General features: G+C 50.4%; 2 protein-coding genes across 3 annotated transcripts in view; one reads left to right on the forward strand and one right to left on the reverse strand.

Annotated features, from left to right (window-relative positions):
- TSEN2 (tRNA splicing endonuclease subunit 2) overlaps positions 1-6,240 on the forward strand; it is a 35,987-nt gene extending 29,747 nt beyond the window's left edge. For both annotated transcript variants that reach the window (XM_006160646.3, XM_014592488.2), the window contains exons 10-12: positions 589-700; positions 4,529-4,618; positions 5,540-6,240. In XM_006160646.3, the coding sequence (XP_006160708.1) occupies positions 589-700; positions 4,529-4,618; positions 5,540-5,599 (262 nt within the window). In that variant the 3' untranslated portion in view covers positions 5,600-6,240. The remainder of the gene's footprint in view (positions 1-588; positions 701-4,528; positions 4,619-5,539) is intronic.
- Positions 6,241-9,461: 3,221 nt separating this feature from the next.
- On the reverse strand, positions 9,462-18,015 carry MKRN2OS (MKRN2 opposite strand). The gene is made up of 4 exons (XM_006160647.3): positions 17,676-18,015; positions 15,247-15,296; positions 12,960-13,122; positions 9,462-9,861 (listed from the first exon to the last, which is right to left on the reverse strand). Exons 1-4 carry the CDS (start codon positions 17,948-17,950, stop codon positions 9,639-9,641), a joined length of 711 nt encoding a protein of 236 aa, XP_006160709.1. The 5' UTR covers positions 17,951-18,015; the 3' UTR covers positions 9,462-9,638.
- Positions 18,016-23,201: the final 5,186 nt, after the last annotated feature.

The raw sequence follows: 23,201 nt of genomic DNA on the forward strand, positions 1-23,201 counted from the left end.
CAAGGATGAGTTTTTCAATAGCAGCTGAGGGGGATTTAGGGTCAGACAGTGTAAATCCTAATTCCTGTCTTTCTTTTTCATATTTTTATACATATTATATGTTGTTTTCTTTTTATATATTGGTAATGAAACAATTATAGCCAATATATAGTTATATACTCTCTATATATAGTTATGCTATCTATATGTATGTGTGTGGGGGGGGGGGGAGGTAGGAGAAGCCAGATTCTTTTTTTTATTATTATTTTTTGGAGAGGTTTTTGCTATAGGGCGTGTGCACTCGCCAGACAGACAGACAGAGACAGATAGACAGAAAGTGAGAAATCACCCCCCAGGGGGGATGGCCACGCCACAATCCCTTCTCCTCCATTCTCCTCTCGGGATCTTGGGCACGCACACACACGCGCTCGGTGTGAGTTTAAGCCACTGTGTCCGGGACTTGAACCACGGTCGACTACATGGGAGTCCAGCGACATAGCCATTACACTAACTGCTGGTCCCTCTTTTTTTTTTTTTTCTTAAAGCCATATTCTTTTTAAACAGATGGGTTTCATGCTTTTTGTTTTCAAACTCTCCTCTGTGCCCCAGCTACTCCGTCATCGTTGAGCTGGTCGACGACCACTTCGAAGGCTCTCTCCGCAGACCTTTCAGCTGGAAGTCGCTGGCTGCCTTGAGCCGAGTCTCAGTCAACGTCTCCAAGGTAACGCCGCATCGGTCTGTCATGCTGGTGTCACCAGCACGTCATTCCTTTTTCTTAAATGTAGTAGAAGCAGAAGTGATTGGTAGAAACTTTTTCATATTCGGAGACCGGCTGATGGCATAATGGTTATGTCAATGGCCTCCCACATGACTGACCATGGTTCAAGTCTCAAACTCGGCAGCTTAAAACTTACACCGGGCATATGTGTGTATGTGCCCAAGATCCCGAGAGGAGAATGGAGAAGAGATGGCGGCGTGGCCATCTCCCCTGAGGGGTGACTTCTCACTTTCTCTCTCTGTCTTTCTTGCAAGCACATGTGCCCTATAGCAAAAATCTCTCTCAAAGAAAAAAAGAAGAAGAAGAAGCTTCGTAATATTCCTGCCAGTGAAGTTCTGGAAAAGTCGGGGTCATTTGCACCTTCTCTTAGACCGGAAGTTGCTCTCCCCGGCGTTCTGTTTCAGGCCTCTTTCTCCCCAGCTGGTGCTAGCTAAGCTTCAGCGATGGAGCTCTGACATTTCCGGTGGGAGTCTGGTCTAGTCGACCTACCTGACCCCCAGAGCGGTCGTGGCTATACGGTTGTTGTTTGTTGTCATCTAACAGCCCTTCCTTCCCGACATGGTTGACATGTGTCTTCCAAGCTGTCAAGTCTCTTAGCAAAGAAGGGGATTAGTACTCTGCGAAACCCTTCGCCACCTGGTTGTGTTATCCCCAGGCCAAGGATGAGAAATAAAGCTTCAGAGATGTTGAGAGACGGTCCAGGCCCACACAGCTCGTGCAGAACTGGGGTTCAAACCCACAGCCTTCTGACTTCCTCGTGTGCATTCTGCTGCTGCTTGTTGCCGTCAGAGCTAGAAGGGACATTCCAGCTATGCTAGGACTATTACGAATGAAAGCTTTGGGCCAGCAGGTGGCTGGAGTTTAAGGTGCTAGATCCCACGTGGCTAGCTGCGTGGTTCAAGTCCCAGACCCGGTGACTTGAAACTCACACCAGGCACGTGTACATGCTCATGTACCTGCCCCAGATCCCAGGAGGACACTGGATAAGGGATTGCAGTGTGGCCGTACTCCCAGGAGGAGGGTGATCTCTCACTTTGTCTCTCTCTGGCGAGTACATGCACTCTAGAACAAAAACTTGCGGGGGTGGGGGGGAATGGAAGTTTCGTGTGTTCTCTATTGTTAGTGATCTGCTGTCTGAGAACACATCGTGGTGCCCTCCAGCTTTGCCCATGGCTCCCAGGGGCATGGCAGGATGTGAGGCCGGAGATGGCCAATTCCGAGTGCAGGTTAGGCCTTGGCTTTAGCTTGGCCCTATAAATAGTAGGGAGTCTTGGACCAGCAGTTGGCGTAATGGCTATGTCGCTGGACTCCCATGTAGCAGACCACGGTTTGAGTCCCGGACCCAGTGGCTTAAACTCACGCCGGGCGCGTGTGCGTGCGTGCCCAAGATCCTGAGAGGAGAATGGAGGAGAAGGGATTGCGGCGTGGCCATCTCCCCAGGGGGTGATTTCTCACTTTCTGTCTCTCTGTCTCTCTCTGTCTTTTTGGCAAGCACTCGTGCCCTATTGCAAAAACCTCTCCAAAAAAAAAAGCGCTGGTCACTCCCACATGGCCGACCATGGTTCAAGTCCCAGACCTGGTGGCTTGTTTTCTCCCCCGCCCCCATGTTTCTTTCTGGTCAAATTGAAATAAATGAAAGAATAAATAAAATTGAGTAAATAATTCTAAAAAAAGAAAAAGAAAAAAAGACTAGGGAGTCTAGACTGGCTCTAGTATTTTTAAGCTTAGATTATGGGACCTATATACACACATACACACATATTTTTTTAAGAATTATTTAACTTGGGGCCAGCGAGTGGCGTGGTGGTTAAGGCATCTGTACTCCCACATGGCTATCCCTGGTTCAAGTCCTGGACCTGGCAGCTTGCTTTCTTACTTTCCTTTTCTCTCTCTCTCTCTCTCTCTCTCTCTCCCTCCCTCTCTCTCTCTCTCCCTGGTCAAATAAAATAAATAATGAGTGAATAAAATTAAATAAAATAATTTTTTAAAAAATAAAAAGATTTATTTAACTTTATTTGTTTGTTTCATTTTAACTTGACCAAAGAAGGACAGAGAAAGAGAAGTAAAGCGAGAAAGCAAGCCACCAGGTCGGAGACTTGAACCGAGGCCGGCCATGTGGGGGTCCAGCGCCCTTAATTATCACGCCACCTGCTGGCCTCTGGATTTAGTACTTTGAGTGCTCTGTTATTGCAGTCTGTGGACTTGTCTTCTCTTGCTACGTCAATGATTACTAAGTAGAAAGTCTTTTTTAAATGTATTTATTTGTATTTTTATTTGGTTTTCCAGAGGGCAAACTAAATAACGCTCTTGCCGGAGAGACAGAGAGAGAAAGTAAGATAGCACCTCCCCTGAGGGCAGTCCCGCCTCAGTCCCTTCTCTTTCGTTTCTTCTTCTTTTTAGGATTTTTTTTTTTTTTATTGAGAGGTTTTCGCTATAGGGCGTGTGCGCTCACCAGACAGACAGAGACAGACAGAAAGCGAGAAATCACCCCCCAGGGGGGATGGCCACGCCGCAATCCCGTCTCCTCCATTCTCCTCTCGGGATCTTGGGCACGCACGCACACGCGCCCGGCGTGAGTTCTAAGCCACCGGGTCCGGGATGTGAACCGCAGTCGACTACGTGGAAGTCCAGTGACATAGCCATTACGCTAACTGCTGGTTCCCCTTTTCAGGATTTTGAGCACACGTGTGCTGGTGTGTTGGGGCCCAGGGCCCAAACCCCGCAGCTGACCACGTGGTGTCCAGCCACCGTAACCACCGCACCACCTGCTGGCCCTGAACAGGAAGTCTTTGCTCAGGAACTCCAGCCCCAGTTACAAAGTTCCCAGGAGGAAACGGCCGTCTCTGAGAGGCTCTGTGCTGTTTCTAGGAGCCCAGCATGGAGGGAATGCAGCCCTCCTGCAGTTCCGGTCGCCCACCCAGAGCTGTTCCAGCTTTGTTTTTTTGTTTGTTTATTTTTAGTTTTTATGTAGGGCATGTGCACTCCCCAGAGAGAGAGAGAGGTGGGGAAGGAGGTGTTTTCTCACACCCCGGGAGGGTGGTATGGACGCACACTCGACTCGCTCAGTGTGATTTTCAAGCTGCCGAGTCCGGGACTCGAACTACATACCTGGCCAAGTGGGACCCAGTGCCTTAACCTCCATGCCACCAGCTGGCCCTGTTTGTTTTTTTTTTACATTTCTTTCTTTTTTTGCATAAGTGAGAGAGAGAGATAACACACCCAGCCGAGTCCTGACACCACGATTCCCATCCTCAAAGAGTCCCCGATCACAGACACGTGCCCAGAGTATTCGGGGAGGGCTTCAGACGTGAACCCAGAACCTTCCCAGAGCGCTGCGTTTTACAACAGCACCACTGTCCAGGCTTCCGCTAGTGTGTGTCTTTTTTTTAATTATTATTTTGTTGTTATTGTTGTAATTATTATTTTGTTGTTGTTGTTGTTGTTTTTCAGGGGGTTTTGGGTTTTTTTGTTTTTGGAGAGGTTTTGCTATAGGGCGCGTGCACTTGCCAAACAGACAGCGAGAGACAGAGAGACAGAAAGTGAGAAATCACCCACCAAGGGGGATGGCCACGCCGCAATCCCTTCTCCTCCATTCTCCTCTCGGGATCTTGGGCACGCACGCACATGTGCCCGGCGTGAGTTTAAGCCACCAGGTCCAGAACTCAAATCGTGGTCAGCTATGTGGGAGTCCAGTAACAGCCATTACGCCAACTGCTGGTCCCTTCACTATTGTTTTGTAGGCTATGAAAATTGATTTTCGTTTCTTCATAGGAACTCATGCTGTGCTATCTGATTAAACCCTCTACCATGACTGACCAAGAAATGGAGTCACCAGAGTGTATGAAACAAATTAAAGTCCAGGTGGGTAACCTCAGAGACCGAGGTTCTGTACATAATCAGGGTCTAGGTGTTGTGTTCCCAGGAAAAGAACTGGGAGCCGTCTTAAAGGCCCTGACAGCTGTCTTGCACCTTTCCCCCCAGTCCTGGGCTGCCTCCCACATTCCCAAGCTCCCGGCCTGTTCACTGGGACCCCGCCACCCAGCCGAAAGTGCTGTCACAAACAGCCTGGGCCTCTAAGCCTCGCTCCCGAAGACTAGAGGGCTCCTAGTAGCCCACTGCCTCCTTGGACTTCCCATCTGGCTTCCGGGCTTCGGACGTGAACTGAGCCTCCTCCTGTCTTGGTTCTCCTGCGGCAGGGCTGCCAGGGTCACTGTCCAGCCCCTGCGTTACCCAGGGTTCCTGCGCCCTCCCGCTGCGCGTAAGCCAGGACGCCTTTGACTCCTCCCCCACGCAGCGTGTCCTGGCCTCCTGTCTCGTGTGCATTTTACCGTGTTCACGGCCCCGTCCCACTGAGGCCTGCGATTGGTCCGCAGGGCCCAGCCCCTCCACTCTGATTGGTCCTGCTTATCTACAGGGGCTCGTTTTTCACGAAGTGCGGATTCGAATCTGCCGCTTCTCCATGGCTGGCCCAGCTGGGCCAGCGCCATCACAGCCCCGGTTCCAACGGCGAGCGTGCACGTTCAACTCACGCCTGGCCTGCCACGTGCTGGTGGGTGCCACTGCTGGGGCGAGGCCAGCCTCTGAAACCTGGGCCGTGGCGACAGCAGGTGCTGTTCCACGTCGGCTTTAAGCTGTTACGTCCACGTGTTTTCCAGGTGTTTCCATGGCCGAGAATGGGAAGGGGCTCCTCACTATAGAGAGGGCACTGTGTGATGCCAGACGGCCGGGTGTCCTTCCGTTTCCACTTTTGAGATTTGGTCACCTTGTTCTGGTCGGTTGCAGGAGGTGCTGCTCAGCCGATGGGTCTCCTCACGCGAGCGGAGTGACCAGGACGAGCTCTGACGGCAGCTTCCCGTCTCCTCTCGCCCACTGTCGGGGTGTCCTCGAATACGCCACCGTCAAGGCCGGGTGGTCACCCAGTAGTTTAAACGTGTTAAAGCACTCAGTGCTCCCAGACCGGGAGACTGTCCGTGTTTCCAGAGAAACACACAAACCACACAGGAGAGGAGACAGCCCTTCCCTGGGACTTGTGGGGCATAGACGTCTTTGCGTGGTCACCGCCTCTCTATCTGGCCCTGAGCTCCCAGCCTCCGGCCTCTGCCTGGGGCCCCACCTGGTCCTGAGGCCGTTGGAGGAGATGCACCCCGAGAGCACTCTTCTGCCCACAGGGAAATATGTTCCTTGATCTCACCTGGAAACGGGAATGTTGGCACGCATGCCGTGTTCCACGGTGCGTAAAGCACCTCCATGACTGGCGACTGTACCCACATCTGATCTGTTCCTGAGTGAGTGTCAGCAGGTGTAGGGTTATTGTAACCTACGTTTCATCATCTGCAGTGGGAAAAATACTCATCATCGGCTCAGGTTACTCAGAACAACCAATATCCCAGATATTTTAAAAATCCCTCTAAGGGCCAGCAGGTGGCATGGAGGTTAAGGCTGCTGGATCCCACATAGCCAACTCCACTGTTCGAGTCCTAGACCCTGCAGCTTGTAAAACACACAGGGCGCGTGTGCATGCGTGCCCAAAATCCCAAGAAGAGAATGGAGGAAAAGGGATTGTGGCTTGGCCAGCCCCACTGGGTGATTTCTCACTTTTCCCTCTCTCTCTCTGTCTCTCTCTCTGTCTCTGGTAAGCACGTGCACCCTATAGCAGAAACCTAAAAAAAAAAAAAAACCTTTAGTATCTGCCTAGGAATTCTGTATTGTAGGTGGGAAGCCTTTAAAACATCAACTTGGGGCCGGCTGGTGGTGCAGTGGTTAGGGGTACTGGACTCCCACATGGCCCACCACGGTTCGAGTCCTGGACCTGGCGGCTTGCTTTCTCACTTTCCCTTTCTCTGTCTCTCTCCAGTCAAATAGTAACAACAAATAAAATGAATGATTGTTTTTAAAAAATCTATTACCTAGTCATTTCATTCCCCATGAGCTCCTTGGTGAGCGAGTCTGTGTACAGAACACAGCAGTAATCGTGTAATATGAGATTTCAATTGCATTTTGCTGTCAGTGAACTTGTTATAAAGTCTGGGATAAAATAATATGTTTGGAAACAGAACAAATGCAGTTAGCATCTAGCAAAAACCAGTAAACAAAGCTTCATGCCCACTGGGTAGGAAGCAGTGAGGAGTTGCCCGCGTGGCAGGAGGAGAGCGAGACGGGTGGCTGCTCGTCGGAGGTGGGGTCGAGCCGCCACGGGCTAGTGAAGGTGTAAGAGAATGGAAGCCTGAGGTCACCTGGGTCTGCACTCGAGAAACTGGTGGGACCTTTCCTTGACCTTCAAGAGGGGACCCAGCTTCCAAAACAATGAAAAGAAAAAAATCAAAGCGGGCATCTGCCGGCATTCCCCTGGCCCGTGGTCTTAGAACTCCTGACCACGTAGATTCTGCCGGTAGCTGACGTCATCAGGGCAGCTGTTCGTGTCGGGGCCCTGCTCTTTTTGTTTTCTTTAAGTTTTCTTACTTTTGTGAGTGAGGGAGATGGGGAGAGATGAACATCCTCACCAGGACGGCTCACGCTGCCTTCCACCTGCCCGCCCTCCCAGTCAGCCAGGATTGTGGGCACGCATACCCAGCTGCAGGGCGGACCGAGCCCTGGCCCTCTGCAGGGTGAACCCCAGCCCTGCGTCCAAGCTGTGGGCCCAGCATGCTCTGGGCAGCATGTCAGTGCTCTTGCACCAGGCCGGCCCCTGCGGTCCTGCTGGCAGGTCAGCAGGCGCATCCGCTGCCTGACCTCGATGTGACATGGTGTCAGAGCGGTGGCATGCCTGCCCCTGCTTCAAACTGCAGGGACCATTGGGAAGAGCCTCTCGGGAGCCAGTTCCTTGCCTTTCGTTAGAGATGCCAGCAGTTCTTCCACATTTCTACTCTCACGTTCCCCGTGCTAGGCTCCTTAGCAGGGGAGAGTTTTTTTTTTTTTTAATTTTTACCTATTTATTTATTTATTTATTGGAGAGATTTTTGAGATAGGGCGCAAGCGCTCGCCAGACAGACAGAGAGAGACAGAGACAGAAAGCGAGAAATCACCCCCAGGGAGATGACCATGCCGCAACACCTTCTCCTCCATTCTCCTCTCGGAATCTTGGGCACGCACGAACACGCGTCTGGTATGAGTCTTAAGCCACCAGGTCCGGGACGCGAACCGCGGTCGACTACATGGGAGTCCAACGACATAGCCATTAAGCTAACTGATGGTCCCCCATTTATTTTTTTAATTTGCTATAGTGTATATGTGCTCATCAGAGAAAGAGAGAAAGTGAGAAAGCAAGCTAACAAGTCCAGGACTTGAACCCCGGTCAGCTCTGGTAATCTAGGACCTCAGCCACCACTGGGCTGGGAAACGATTGCTTTGTTTTGACTCATTACTTTCTCAAAAACCTTGAAAGTCATGGGACCAGGAGGGGGCATGGTGGTTAAGACGCTGGACACTCTCACATGGCCGACCACAGTTCGAGTTCTGGACTGGCCAACTTGCTTTCTCGCTTTCTCTCTCTCTGTCTCTCTCTCTCTCTGTCTCTCTGGTCGAATTAAAATAAATGATTGAATAAATAAAATTAAATAATTCTTTTAAAATAAATCTATTTTTAAAAATAAGTAAACCTTGAAAGTCAGCAAAACCACTTTGGGAGGCGGTTCTTCCCTCTTGTTTCTGACAACACTTCTTACCGGGACTCATCAGTTCATCGGTGCCTTCCTCGAAGGACTCATCCCAGCCAGCAGGTGGAATGCAGGTTAAGGCACTGGATCCCACATAGCCGACTGGGTGGTTTGAGTCCCAGACCTGGCAGCTTGTAAAACAGGGCACCTGTGCTTGAGTGCCCAAAATCCCAAGGAGAATGAAAGAGAAGGGATTGTGGCATGGCCATTCCCCCAGGGGGGTGATTTTTTTCACTTTCCCTCTGTCTATCTGTCCCTGGTGCAAAATAAAAATTTTGAGAGGCTTTTGCTATAGGGCATATGCGCTCACCAGAAAGAGAGAGAGAGACAGAAAGGGAGAAGTCACCCCCCCAGGGGGGATGGCCACACTGCAATCCCTTCTCCTCCATTCTCCTCTCGGGATCTTGGGCCCGCGCGCACACGCGCCCGGTGTGAGTTTAAGCCACCAGGTCTGGGACTCAAACCGTGTTTGACTTACATGGGAATCCAGTAATAGCCATTACACCAACTGCTGATCCCTCACCATATGCTTTTTACACAAAAACAAAAAGATATTACTTAGTTTATGAGCTGTGTCTCCTGTCTTCCAGTCCCACCTCCTGGATTCACATCTCATGGTGAATTTGTTCAACTCCCAATTCATTTGTAGGAATAGTGTCATTGCTCTGAGAATAAAAGATCCTGCCCGCTCCACTTTACCATGCAATCTCTATTTAAAACCAGCCACTGGGGCCAGCAGGTGGCATGCTGGTTACCTTACTGGACTCCCACATGGCCAGCTGCAGTTCAAGTTCCGGACCCGGTGGCTTGAAACTCATACCAGGCGCATGTGCATGTGTGCCCAAGATCCTGAGAGGAGAATGGAGGGGAAGGGGTTGCAGTGTGGCCATCCCCCCTGGGGGGTGATTTCTCACTTTCCCTCTCTATCTCTGTCTACGGCAAGTGCGTGCAGCTTATGGCAAAAACCTAAAAAAAGAAAAAAAGAAAAACACACACACACAAAAATTCAATAAAAACCAGTCACTATAAACATAACTTAGTTGTGATGCATCTAATTTTTAAAAGCCAGACAGTTTTTATTCGCTTTGTCATTAATCCTGCGGTAAGCTGAAACAGCCTTAAAGGACAAGCACCCTCTTTTCAGTAAGCCCGGCTGAATGCACTTAGAGTGTTCACTGCAGGCCGTAAGCCCCTTCCAGTCCCTTCTCCTCGCACTCAGCACAGCCCCCTCAGGGAGGGCTTGTCCGCTGGTCAGGGGGGTCAGTGACGTGGAAGCCGTGCTCCTCCACCGCCCGGTAGAGCACGATGTACTTGGAGACCAGCCTGGTCCTCGGGAGCACGAACCTCTCAGTGAATTCGCGCTTGCTCAGCCGCTCCCTGCCCTCGGCGCTCAGGACGCAGTTGATGAAGGACAGCGTGTAAGTGTAGCAGTTGTGTTCGTCTTCCTCGTACCTTCCGGGGCGGACAGGAGGAGGGAAGCTGTGCATTAACTTCTCATTCCCTTGGGACGCGGCTCAGGGGCCAGTCGGGGCTGTGCAGGGGGAAGCCTGGCTCTGCCATGTGGGAAGGCCCCGGTTTGCACTCAAGGTCTCCCGGTGCACTCAGGGTGCATGTGCATCCAACCTGGACAGGCCGAGGCTGGGGGCGGGTCCCGGCCTACCAACCCTGTGAGGCCTGTGCTCAATCTTTCTCTCTTAGAAGAAATAAATAAATTCAAAAAGATTCAACAGGGACCAGCAGGTGGCATGATGGTTAAGGGCACTAGACTCCCACATGGCTGCCTGCAGTTCCAGTCCTGGACCTGGTGGCTTGCTTTCTACCTTTCTGTCTGAGTCACTCTGGCCCTCTCTGGTCAAATTAAAATAAATAAGTAAACAAATTTTTAAAAAAGATTAAACAAAACTGCTGAGGAACAGGCCTTGAAGCTACTGAAGGACTTTCTCAAGTAAAATTGAATCCCTCGCAAGCTGAGCCCCTGGGTATCTCTGGCCCACATGGGTATGAAGCTTCGAGAGGTGCAGTTCTGGGGGCACAGTTGGCATCCTGAACTATTTCTACTTGTTGCATAAGGACAGAGAAGAGCCGATTCACCCAGAGGTCCAGAGTGGGGACTTGATTGCATGTGAACTGCCAATTTGGAGGACCTCATTTCAGTGAGAGTCTAGGATGTGGAACTCCTATTTTTTTTATTGACATCTCACAGTGTCTAAGTAACTTTAGACACTCAAATTTGAAGGGAAGCCTCAAAATTATTTCAATCCATGAATATACTACGCATCTTCTAAAATTACAGGGAGCTGAGAAATTAATTTCAAAATGGCTAATGCCAAAAAAAGCATTAGGGGACAGAAGATGGTGTAGCAGTTACAACACTGGACTCCCATATGACTGACTCTGGTTCGAGTCTCAGACGCGGTGGCTTGAAAATCACACCAAGTGAGTGTGCGTGCATGCCTAAGATCCCAGGAGAAGAATGCAGAAGGGATTGCAGCGTGGCCATCCCCCACAGGGAGTGATTGCTCATTTTCCCTTTCACTACCTCTGACTCTTCATCTCTCCCTGGTGGAGCACACGCAACCTAAGACAAAAACTTCTACCATAAAAATAAAGCTTTGGGACCAGCAGGTGGCATGGTGGTTAAGGCGCTGGACACTCCCACATGGCCGACCGTGGTTTGAGTCCTGGACCTGGTGGCTTACTTTCTTTCTCCCTCTCTCTCTCTCTGTGTCTCTCTCTCAAAATAAATGAATGAATAAATAAAATAATTATTTTTAAAATAAATAAATAAATAAAATAAAGCTTTAAGTGTTTTACACCTTGAACATCGAGACCAGCAGTTGGTGTAATGGCTGTGTCGCTGAACTCCCATGTAGCTGACCACGGTTCAAGTCCTGGACCCGGTGGCTTAAACTCACTCCGGGTGTATGTGCGTGCATGCCGAAGATCCCGAGAGGAGAATGAAGGAGAAGGGATTGTGGCGTGGCCATCGCCCCTGGGGGGTGATTTCTCAACTTCCCTCTCTATCTCCAGTGAGTGCACACCCCTATGGCAAAAAAAAAATTTTTTTTTTTTAATTGTGGAGGAGCCAGCCTGTGGGGTAGTGGTTACAGGAGCCAGATCCTACAAGGCTGACCAATTCCCAGCCCCTGCAGCATGGAAAATAGGCACATGTTGGGGACCAGCAGTTAGCGTAATGGCTATGTCACTGGACTCCCACGTAGTCAACTGCGGCTCGCATCCCAGACCCGGTGGCTTAAAACTCACGCTGGGCGCGTGTGCGTGCGTGCCCAAGATCCCGAGAGGAGAATGGAGGAGACGGGATTGCGGCGTGACCATCCCCCCTGGGGGGTGATTTCTCGCTTTCTGTCTCTCTGTCTCTCTCTGTCTGTCTGGCGAGCGCACGCGCCCTATAGCGAAAATCTCTCCAAAAAAAAAAGAAAGAAAAAAAGTAAGAAAATAGGCACGTGTTTGTCACAGCACTGCAAATCCTGATAGAATGGAGACCAGAGGGGGGCCATTATGGCGTGACCATGCTCCACTGGGAGTATTTTCCTGCTCTCTCTCTCTCTGTCTCTCTCATGGGCACACCCTCTCATGGTTGTTTTTTTTTGTTGTTGTTGTTTTTTAAATTGTGGGCCAACAGGTGGTATAGTGTTTAAGACGTTGGATTCCCATCCCACATGGCCGACCATGGTTCAAGTCCTGGACCTGGTGGCTTGTTTTCTCATTCTCTGTCTCTCTTTCTCTGATCAAATTGAAAAAAAATAATCACAATAAATACATAACATTGAATAATTTTTAAAATTGTGTTAGGGGGCTGGCAGGTGGCGTAGTGATTAAGGGTGCTAGACTCACACATGGCTGACTGTGGTTCGAGTCCTGGACCTGGCAGCTTCCTTTCTCACTTTCTCTCTCTCTCCCGCTCTCTCTGTCTCACTCTATCTCTCTCTGGTCAAATTAAAATAAAGTTAAATACGATAATTCGCTTAAAAAAATTGTGTTGGGGACTACCGGACTGTGGCTATGCTGTGTGAAATACCTAGTCACGGGGACCAGCAGTTGGCGTAATGGCTATGTCGCTGAACTCCCATGTAGTCGACCGCGGTTCGAGTCCTGGACCCGGTGGCATAAACTCACACGGGGCACGCGTGCATGCGTGCCTAAGATCCTGAGAGGAGAATGGAGGAGAAGGGATTGTGGCGTGGCCATCCCCCCCGGAGGGGGTGATTTCTTGCTTTCTGTCTCTCTGTCTCTCTCTGTCTTTCCAGCGAGCACACACCCTATATCAAAAACCTCTCAGAAAAAAAACAACCTAGTCACCTAACTAAAACGGCGAGAGCATAAATGCAGTGGCTATCCTGCAAACATATGCAGACCCATCTCTGCAGAAAGCCAAACCCTGAAGCCCTCAGGGCCTGTCTCAGTGCTGTCACAAGAGCCGATGTCTGTCATGGGCCCAACCTGAAGCTGCATGCAGCTAGGCCTCGTCGCCGCACCACTCAGGGATCTCGCCAGCTTGGGAAGGCGAGGGGGGCTCCGCAGCTGCGTACCTGTGGGGCAGCCAGGCCCCGGTGCAGGAGAAGTCTTCCAGGTACTTGTCCCACTGGTCCATCAGCCCGAACATGCCCGGCTGCAGCAGCGGGATGCTGACGCTCTGCTCCCACCCCGCGGTGTCTCTCTGGACCCCCCGCGCGTCGTAATTGTACACAACCCCTGCAGACCAGAACCAAGCGGTGCATAGCTTCAGGGACATGCTTCACTGGGAGCCTGACAATGGCGCAGGGTAGGACACAACCCTCTGCAGGGCAACCCGATGTGGGAGGTTCGCGGTTCAAGCCCAGAGACCTCCCTGAATGTGTTGGGAACTTTTGTCTAGGACACTACGCTGCCCGAAGGCTAGGGTGGGTCACACAGGAACCCTGTGGGTGTATGTGTTCTGTCTCTCTTGCTCATTGAAGAAATAATTTAAAAAAAAAAAAAAAGATCTTAGCCAAGAGTTGGGAAGGAGATTAAGACAGCCGTATCCCACATGGTTGCCTGCGAAGTTCCAGTCCAGGAGCCAGTAGATTGAAAATCATGCTAGCCATGTGTGTGCACGCTCAAAATCCCAAGAGGAGAATGGAGAAGGGATTGCAGCGTGTCCATCCCCCAGGGGGTGGTTTCTCACTTTTTCCTTTTCCTCTTTCTTGGGCAAGTATAAATAGGTTTCCTATAATATTAATCAGTCTGTCTTGTTTATTTAAATCAGCAGTAAATTCCCACTGATAAAAATGAGTGATAAATCTGACCACGCCTGTGGGTATATCGGAGTTTTTAAAAAATATTGAGTCCTAGGGACCAGCAGTTGGCACAATGGCTGTGTGCTAGACTCCCATGTAGTCAACTGCTGTTTGAGTCCCCCCGCCTCCCCCGGTGGTTTAAAGTCATGCTGGGTGCGTGTGTGTGCATGCCAAAAATCCTGAGAGGAGAATGGAGGAGAAGGGATTGTGGCGTGGCCATCCCCCCTGGGGGGTGATTTCTCGCTTTCTCTCTCTGTCTTTCTGGCGAGCACATGCGCCCTATAGCAAAAACCTCCTAAATAAAGAAAAAAAAGATCCAGACCTAGTGGCTTACAGGGGCGCGTGTGCGTGCTATGTCCGAAATCCCGAGAGGAGAATGGAGGAGGGGCTGCAGCGTGGCCATGCCCCAGGGGGTGATTTCTCGCTTTCTGTCTCTCTGTCTCTCCAGGGAGCACACTCACCCTATAGCAAAAATCCCTCCCCTTAAAAAAAAAAAAAAAAAAGACAAGTCCAGGGAGCGAGTTCCAGGTTTCTGTTCACAGAGCAGTTTCTCTCGCCCAGGGGTGTGAACCGGCTGCACTCAGACCTCACCTGGCTCAGCATTCCAGCTTCAGGCCCTTGGAGGGGCTCTGGCCAGGCCCTTCTCTGGCACCCAAGATGCTCTGGTCTCGGGGTGCAGACTGCACCGTCAGAGCTAAACCCGGCACAGGAACCAAGCACTCACTGGGTCTTGGCGTGCTCCCTCATTCTGTTGTTCCCTCCTTCCTTCCTTAACTCCTCCCTCCCTCCTTCCCTCCCTCCCTTCCTTTCTATCCCCCCCCCCGCCCCTTTTTGTTTTCTTAAGAGATTTTTGCTATAGTGCATGTGTGCTTGCTACAGAGACAGACAGAGGTACAGAAAGCAAGAAAGCACCCCGGGAGGGATGACCACTCCGCAATCCCTTCTCCTCTTCAGAGTTTGGGCACGCACGTGCGGCACACACGCCTGGCCTGGTGTGAGCTTTAAGCCACTGGGTCCGGGACTCGAACCATGGTCGACTACATGGGAGCTCATTATACCATCCTCTGGTCCCCCTTTCCCCCCTCTCTTTAAGGAAACCCCTGCAGGCCCCACCACACCCTAAGGTGTATGGTCCCCTGTTTTATTCCCATAGGTATTTATTACAGCCCCTGGAGACCCTGGAGGCCCTGGAGTGAAGACCCACCAGTGGAGGCTCCGGGGAAGGCTGGGAATCAGAGGCCGCTCCCAACCCTGCTGCAGACACAAGATGGGAGGTCCCGGGTCATTCGCCCTCTCAGACAGGGGTCTCTACTTCTCCTAAAAACTAAACACGCGTGGCTTTGAGGGGCTCTCTAAAGCGGGGCCGAGGTCAGCCTTCTCTTCAGGGGAGCAGCGCCCCCTCCTGGTGCAGTGGACCCCAGCTAGCAAAGGAATTCAAAGCAAACTTTGCCTCAAGTCCTCCTTCTAGACATACCGCTCTCCTCTAACTGGGTATTGTGGGGATTCGGGGTGCGTTTTATTTTTTAAGCTAAAAAATGGAAAGTGAAAACACACTCACCGTGTGTGTTCGTTATCCCAACGTGAAGATCAGACCTTCCATCGTATTCCCTGGAAGAAACAAGTTTTGTTTGTGTGTGTGTGTGTGTTTTGTTTTTGTTTTTGTTTCTTTTGTGTGTGTGTGTGTCTGTGTGTGTGAGAGTGTTTTTTTTTTTTGAGAGGTTTTTGTTATAGGGCACGTGCACTCGCCAGACAGAGAGAGACAGAAAGCAAGAAATCACCCCCCGGGGGGGATGGTCACGCCGCAATCCCTTCTCCTCCATTCTCCTCTCGGGATCTTGGGCATGCACGCACACGTACCCAGCATGAGTTTAAGCCACCGGGTCCGGAGCTCGAACCGAGGTCAGCTACGTGGGTGGAAGTCCAGCGACAGCCATTATGCTAACTGCTGGTTCCACAACGTCTTTATTTTTTTTTTAAGAATTTTTTTTAACTTTATTATTATTTTTTAATTTGACCAGAGAGACAGAGGGAAAGTGAAAAAGCAAGCTGCCAGTCAAGCATGTGAAGTCCAGCACCCTAACCACCACATTACCTGCTGGCCCCGAAATGTCTTTTATTTATATTTGTTTGTCTAATTAATGAGAAAGAGGTGGGACCAGCAGTGGGTGTAATGGCTACATCACTGGACTCCCATGTAGTCGACTGCGGTTCGAGTCCCGGACCCGGTGACTTAAAACTCACACCGGGCATGTGTGCGTGTGTGCCCAAGATCCCGAGAGGAGAATGGAGGAGAAGGGACTGCGGCGTGGCCATCCCCCCTGGGGGGTGATTTCTCGCTTTCTGTCTCTCTGTCTCTCTCTGCCTATCTGGCGAGTGCACACGCCCTATGGCAAAAACCTCTCCAAAAGAAAAAGAGGAAAAGGTGAGTACACCCAAAGGTCTTGATGCAGTGTGGTCCTCCCCACAGCCTGTCCTGGCCTCCCATCTTATTTCCTGCAGTCCCTTCTCCTCCATTTCTGCATCCCATCAGGATTTGGAGCACACACACACACCATGTTTTTCAAGCCACCAGGACCAGGATTCGAACCATGTTTGAAACCTCTATGGGGACAACAAGGCAGAATCCTTCCTTTGGATTTCTGAGTGGACAGAAAACAGGCTCGTCGTCAGTGTAACTCCCCCATGCAGCGTTGGGAGCCAGCGCTTGCTCCTCGGGCTCTCCGGATTACGTTGCTGTCGCAGAAGCTACAAACCAGCTGGCAGCAAAAGTATTCGATGGGTCAGATGAACTTCTGGGGGGGATCAGCAGGTGGCATGGTGGTTAAGGCACTGGACTCCCACATGGCTGACTGTGGTTTGAGTCCCAGATCTGGCGGCTTTTTTTCTCTCTCTTTGGTGAGCACACATGCCCTATAGCAAATTAAAATAATAACAAAACTAAATGAATACTTATTTTTTAAAATAAAAGATTAACTGCTGGGTCATTTTCCTGGTTAACTTCTTTCTTTTTTTTTTTTTTAAGAATTATTTATTTTATTTTATTTCTTCTTCCTTTTCAATTTGACCAGAAAGAGAAGAGAGAGAGAGAGAAAGCAAACTGCCAGGTCCAGGACTCGAACCACAGTCAGCCGTATGGGAGTTCAACACTCTAACCACCACGCCACCTGCCAGTCCCACCTGGTTAGCTGCTTCTTTTTTTCTTTTTTTTGGAGAGGTTTTCGCTATAGGGTGCATGCGCTCGCCAGACAGACAGAGAGAGACAGAGAGACAGAAAGCGAGAAATCACCCCCCAGAAGGGATGGTCACGCCGCAATCCTTTCTCCTCCATTCTCCTCTCGTCCTTTCTCCTCCATTCTCCTCTCGGGAGCTTGGGCACACACGCGCCCGGCGTGAGTTTTAAGCCACTGGGTCCGGGACTCGAACCGCGGTCGACTACGTGGGAGTCCAGCGACATAGCCATTACGCTAACTGCTGGTTCCTGCACCTGGTTAGCTTCTTAACACATTTTTTTCCCTCTCAAAGCTGTGTGAGGTTTGTTCTCATTTTCTCTGCAATTTTTTTTTTTTTTAAGTTTTTGCCACAGGGCTCATGCACTGGCTCACTGGAACGGAAAGTGAGAAATCACCCCTGGGGCAGGGGGGCATGGCCACACTGCAATCCCTTCTCCTCCACTCTCCTCCTGGGATTTTGGGCCTGCGCAAACACACACACGCACACGCACACACACGCACACGCACGCACACACACGCCTGGTCCGGGACTCAATCCCTCACCGCTGCAGCACCTGCGGGCCCTTCTGCCCGTGCTCTTGCACACCATCTACATTTCTGTAAGGAGCCCTGACCCTCCACTCAGGGCGGAAGGCCAGAACTCTGGAAAGACGATCCCTCACAGCTCACGCTACAGTACATTCCAGAAAGAGAAAGGCAGAGAGTAAAACACACAAGGCCCCACTGCAGCAGCGCGGGGTGACGCAAAGCACCGTACCTGAGAAACGTCCCCCGGGTCGGTCTGAGGACGAACGAGCACTTTCCCTGGTGCCCATTGGTGAATGGGCTAGAGATGCTGACGGGGGCTTCGTCCAGCGTCCTGGGGCCCACGTCCTGCCGGCAGAGGGGGCAGCTCGCGGGCACGCTGAAGCTGTAGATGTGTTTCTTACAGTGGTTGAATTTAATTAGAGGCTTTGCAGCCTCAGTGGCACAGTGCATGGCTTTGCCTCCGGGCTCCGACGGAGCACCTTCCCAGGACTGCCTCTTCCTCATTACACACCAGGCAAACGCACTCCGCCCAGGTAACCCGACCCTCTGCGATGTCACCAAGGGACAGCGTCAGAGACCAAACCAGGTAGGGTTAACCAGTAACCAGACCGGCCGCCCTGCTCGCCCTGCTCCCTGGCTTCTTAAAGAAATAGCTTTCATTTGTGCTGGCTTATCGAGTGCTCTTCTAGCTACTTTGTACATGTTACAATCCGTGACAGCCAGCTCCTATTCATCCTCTAAAACCCTACTTTGCTAGGAAACCGTTCTCACCTTCCTCCAGTCTCCCTTGTCCTGGCAATGGTAGAATATATATTGACCAGAATTCTGTTATTTAATGAGTCTTTTAGTTTTTGTGTGTGTGTGTTGTTTTTTTTTTGAGAGATTTTTGCTAGAGAGTGTGTGCGCTCGCCAGATATAGAGAGAGAGAGACAGAAAGACAGCGAGAAATCACCCCCCAGGGGGGATGGCCACGCCACAATCCCTTCTCCTCCATTCGCCTCTCAGGATCTTGGGCACGCACGCACATGCGCCCAGTGTGAGTTTTAAGCAACCGGGTCTGGGACTTGAACCGTCAACTACATGGGAGTCCAGCGACATAGCCATCACGCTAACTGCTGGTCCCAATGAGTCATTTATTTTTGTGTTTTCCCATTGGGCTGTGAGTTGCTAGGAGTTGGGGCCTGCAGTTTCTGGGTTCCTACTCTAGGTTATATTGTTTTGTTATTGCATAAATGAAATCTTTACCTCATGGCTATCTTCTGATATTTTATATAGTGGAAGTATTCTTGCTCGTAAGAAATTAACAGCACGGGAGCAGTTAGCGTAATGGCTATGTCGCTGGACTCCCACGTAGTCGACTGCAGTTCGAGTCCCGGACCCGGTGGCTTGAACTCACGCCGGGCATTTGTGCGTGCGTGCCCAAGATCCCGAGAGGAGAATGGAGGAGACGGGATTGCGGCGTGACCATCCCCCCTGGGGGGTGATTTCTCACTTTCTGTCTCTCTGTCTCTCTCTGTCTGGCGAGCGCACACGCCCTATAGTGAAAACTTCTCAAAAAAAAAAAAAATTAACAGCAGAGTTGGAAGAAAGGATCCTAATCACTCCGTAGGGGGGGCTACTGGATGAGGGCGGAGGCCTTGTCTTCGATTGGGGCTATTCTGATTTGCTGTCGGGATGTGCTTGCACAGGAATGTTCAGTTTATGAAAGTCCCTTCAGCTGCATTGTACTGTGGGTACTATGGAAGCATGCAAGGGTGATCGGGCCACGACACGGGTTCTTGTCACACGCTTAGGGAGAATTAGAGTCGCAGACACAGAGAGTAGGTATAGAAAAGCGGGGAAATGTATTAAAAGGGAGGGTAGGGGGACCAGCAGTTGGCGTAATGGCTGTGTCACTGGACTCTGATGTAGTCGACCACAGTTAGAGCCCCGGACTCGTGGCTTAAACTCATGCCGGGCGCGTGTGCGTGCGTGCCCAAGATCCCGAGAGGAGAATGGAGGAGCAGGGATTGCAGCGTGGCCATCCCCCTGGGGGGGGGGGGGTGATTTCTCGCTTTCTGTCTCTCTGTCTCTCTCGTCTGGTGAGCGCACGTGCCCTATAGCAAAAAACTCTCCAAATAAATAAATAAATATTTAAATAAATAAATAAAAGAGAGGGTAGGAAAAAAAGAGCTCCGAAGAAGGGAGGGGTCCTGGAAAATGGGTTGCCCAGGAAGAACTGTGGCCAGGGTTTTTATGTGGGTCGGGAAGGGCTTTTTCCGGACTTGTTCTAGGAAAAAGCCCTTGTTCATGCACGCATTCCCCTCCTGGTGGGGAGGGCCACATGCTGGCTGGGTCCAGTTATTTTCCTAACTTTGGAGTGGGCATGAAGGCCTGCAGATTCTTTGTCTTGAAACTTTGGGTCACTATCTTCTTCCTTGGCTGTGGTGGGGCCTGGGAAAAGCCTTTGTTTTACATGGAGGATATGCTGCAGGTCAGTCACTGAGCGGCCACTGCCTCCATCGCAAAACTGAGCTGTTTTGTGGTTCCATTTTGGGCCCATACCCTAACTATCTGGTTAGGGTCCCTGTCTCCTACCTCATTATATTACTTTTCATTATAAAATCATTTTAAGCCACTGCACAAAAATATACCAACACAAAGTAATGCCCCTTGCTTCTCCCATAACTATTCCCACCCACCATATTCTTTTTTAAAAAAAAACAGGTTTTGGCCACAGGGCATGTGTGCTCCCCAGAGAGAGACAGAGACAGAAAGAGAGAAGATGAGAAATCATCCCGGGGCAGGGGCATGGGGGTGGCGGTGCCTCAATCCTTTCTCCTCCATTCTCTTCCTGGGGTCTTGGGCAGGCACAAGAGTGATTTTCGGTTTTTTTTGGGTTTTTTTGGAGAGGTTTTTGGGGTTTTTTTTGCTATAGGGCGCATGCTGTCGCCAGACAGACAGAGAGAGACATAGAGACAGAAAGCAAGAAATCACCCCCCAGGGGGGATGGTCACGCCGCAATCCCTTCTCCTCCATTCTCCTCTTGGGATCTTGGCACACGCACCCGGTGTGAGTTTTAAGCCACCGGTCCGGGACACGAACCGCGGTCAACTACATGGGAGTCCAGTGACATAGCCATCACGCTAACTGCTGGTTCCCACAAGAGTGATTTTCAAGTCACCAGATTTGGGACTCGAACCATGGTCAGCCATGTGGAAATCTGGCAACATAACCACTACCCTAACCCTGCTAGCCCCTCACCTACCATATTCTATTTTTTTTCTTATAATTTCCAGAGGGCATGAGCACAAGTCAGAGAGAGATAGGAGGAGGGGGTTGGAGCACGCCCCAGTGGGGTATGGCTGTTACTGAACTCAAACCAGGTTCGCTCACCCAAACCCTATAAAAACCAAACGATAGGCACATGGTGTGATGAAGGAAAGCCCAGCTTTACTGCAAAGCGCAAAGCGAGGAGAGCGGGCGGCTCATGCTGCAAAGACCCAGTCTCCCCGAGATGTTCCCCACATGCATTTTTTTTTTTTTTGAGAGGTTTTTGCCATAGGGCGCATGTGCTCACCAAACAGAGAGAGACAGAGAGACAGAAAGTGAGAAATCACCCCCCAGAGGGGATGGCCACGCCGCAATCCCTTCTCCTCCATTCTCCTCTCGGGATCTTGGGCACGCACACACACCCAGCGTGAGTTTTAAGCCACCGGGTCTGGGACGCGAACCGCGGTTGACTACGTGGGAGTCCAGCGACATAGCCATTACGCTAATTGCTGGTCCCCCCACATGCATTTTTAAGGGCGAAATTAGGCAGAGGACTCAGATGCATGATCAGTTCAGTGACCGGTTCAAGAGGGCGTGACCATCTCAGGTACGTTCTTGATTGGTGAGGCCTTAGATCATCAAATTTCTCTTCAGGTGTCTGGAGCCATTCAGTCGGGTCTTTGAGCTTAGGGCCAGCAGTTTCCAGCCTCCGACACATCTTACATCGAAATGAAAACCTTATCTTCCCTTTAAGAGACAATTTTAGAGGTCAAATGGCCCTTATTCATGGCCAAGGTTGTTTCATTATCATAAACAGAGTCTGAAGACTCACCCCTTAGGCTGGGCCTTTACAATGTAAATAGACCTTATATTTCAAGAAAGGTAGAAAATACATTAGGGGGAGGTTAAGGTTAGGGTTTGGGCGTGGTAGTTAAGGCACTGGACACTCCCACATGACCAACCATGGTTAGAGTTGCGGACCTGGACCTGGTGGCTTGCTTTCTCACTTTCCCTCTCTCTCTGGTCAAATTAAAATAAGCGAGTGAATGAATTAAATATATATATTGCTCGGTTTCATGGTCATACCCCAATCTCTTTTCCATTTCTCCACCCTGTTGGAATTTTGCCTCCCCACCCCCCACCCCCCATATACACACACACGCACATGCACACGCACACACCCGGAGAGCTAGGGCCAGGATCTGAATCACAGCCAGCCAAGCGGGATCTCACTCCCTTAACTACTAGGCTATGGGCTGGCCCGCCATCCACCATATTCTGTTCCCTGCAGAAAACGAATGGAAAGTTAGGTGAATATCCCCACGTGGCTGTTGTTAAGCCCCAATACTGTACCGTATACTGTCCTGAAAGTGGTGTTTTTCTCTCAGCCTGGACGCTTGTCCACAAGATCCATAATGAGGTCCTGCTCCCGCTCTCAGTGACTACACAGGAATCCATAGTCAGATGGCTCTGCACTTTAGCCAGGGCCAGACCCACAGAGAAGGTACTTGCCAGAGGGTAGAGGGCCTTCACAAAGAGAAGCATTTCCTGGGACCAGCAGTTGGCGTAATGGCTCTGTCGCTGGACTCCCACGTAGTCGACTGCGGTTCGCGTCCTGGACCCGGTGGCTTAAAATTCACGTTGGGCACATGTGCGTGCGTGCCCAAGATCCTGAGAGGAGAATGGAGGAGAAGGGATTGCGGCATGGCCATCCCCCCTGGGGAGTGATTTCTCACTTTCTGTCTCTCTGTCTTGCTCTGTCTGTCTGGCGAGCGCACGCGCCCCATAGCGAAAATCTCTAAAACAAAAACAAAAACAAAACAAAACAAAAAAAACAAAGAGAAGCATTTCCTAATGTGCATTTAAGGAAATTACACTACACAGAGACACAGAAAAAGGGCCCTTCTATGTTGTAACATGAGAATGACACTAGAAAGACCTTCAAAATCATTTCAGCCACCGACTCTGGTTACAGCGAAGGCAGGTTATAGCCAGACAGCCAGCTCAGGTGACCTGGGCCTGAGATTGTTTTCTTTCTCTCTCTTTTCTTCCTTCCTTTCTCTTTCTCACTTTATTTTTCTTTGTTTCTTTTTTTCTCTTTCTTGAGATTTTGGGCCAACATGCACAGGAACCTGGCGTGAGTTTCAAGCCTCTGGATATGGGAGTTGAACTATGGTCAGTTATGTGGGAGTCCAGTAATGTAACTGTTACACCATCTGCTGGTCCTGAGATTGTTCTTTATGAATAGAAACTACACAGCTATTGATTATTGATTGGATTGTTTAACCTGAAGGAGCAAAGGAGTTCACCTTCTAAATTTCACCAAAAAATCACTGATGAGCAGCTAGTTCTATAAGAGAAAATGGGGCTGGCCCCATAGCTTAGTGGTTAAGGGAGCTGGATGCCACAGGGCCAACCATGGTTCAAGTCCTGGCTCCAGGGAATTGAGAAACATGCTGGGCACATGTTCGTGTGTGCTCAAAATCTTGGCAGGATGGAGGAA

This window comes from Tupaia chinensis, unplaced genomic scaffold (genome assembly GCF_000334495.1).
Source record: "Tupaia chinensis unplaced genomic scaffold, TupChi_1.0 Scaffold000704_1, whole genome shotgun sequence".
Classification (NCBI taxonomy): Eukaryota; Metazoa; Chordata; class Mammalia; order Scandentia; family Tupaiidae; genus Tupaia; species Tupaia belangeri.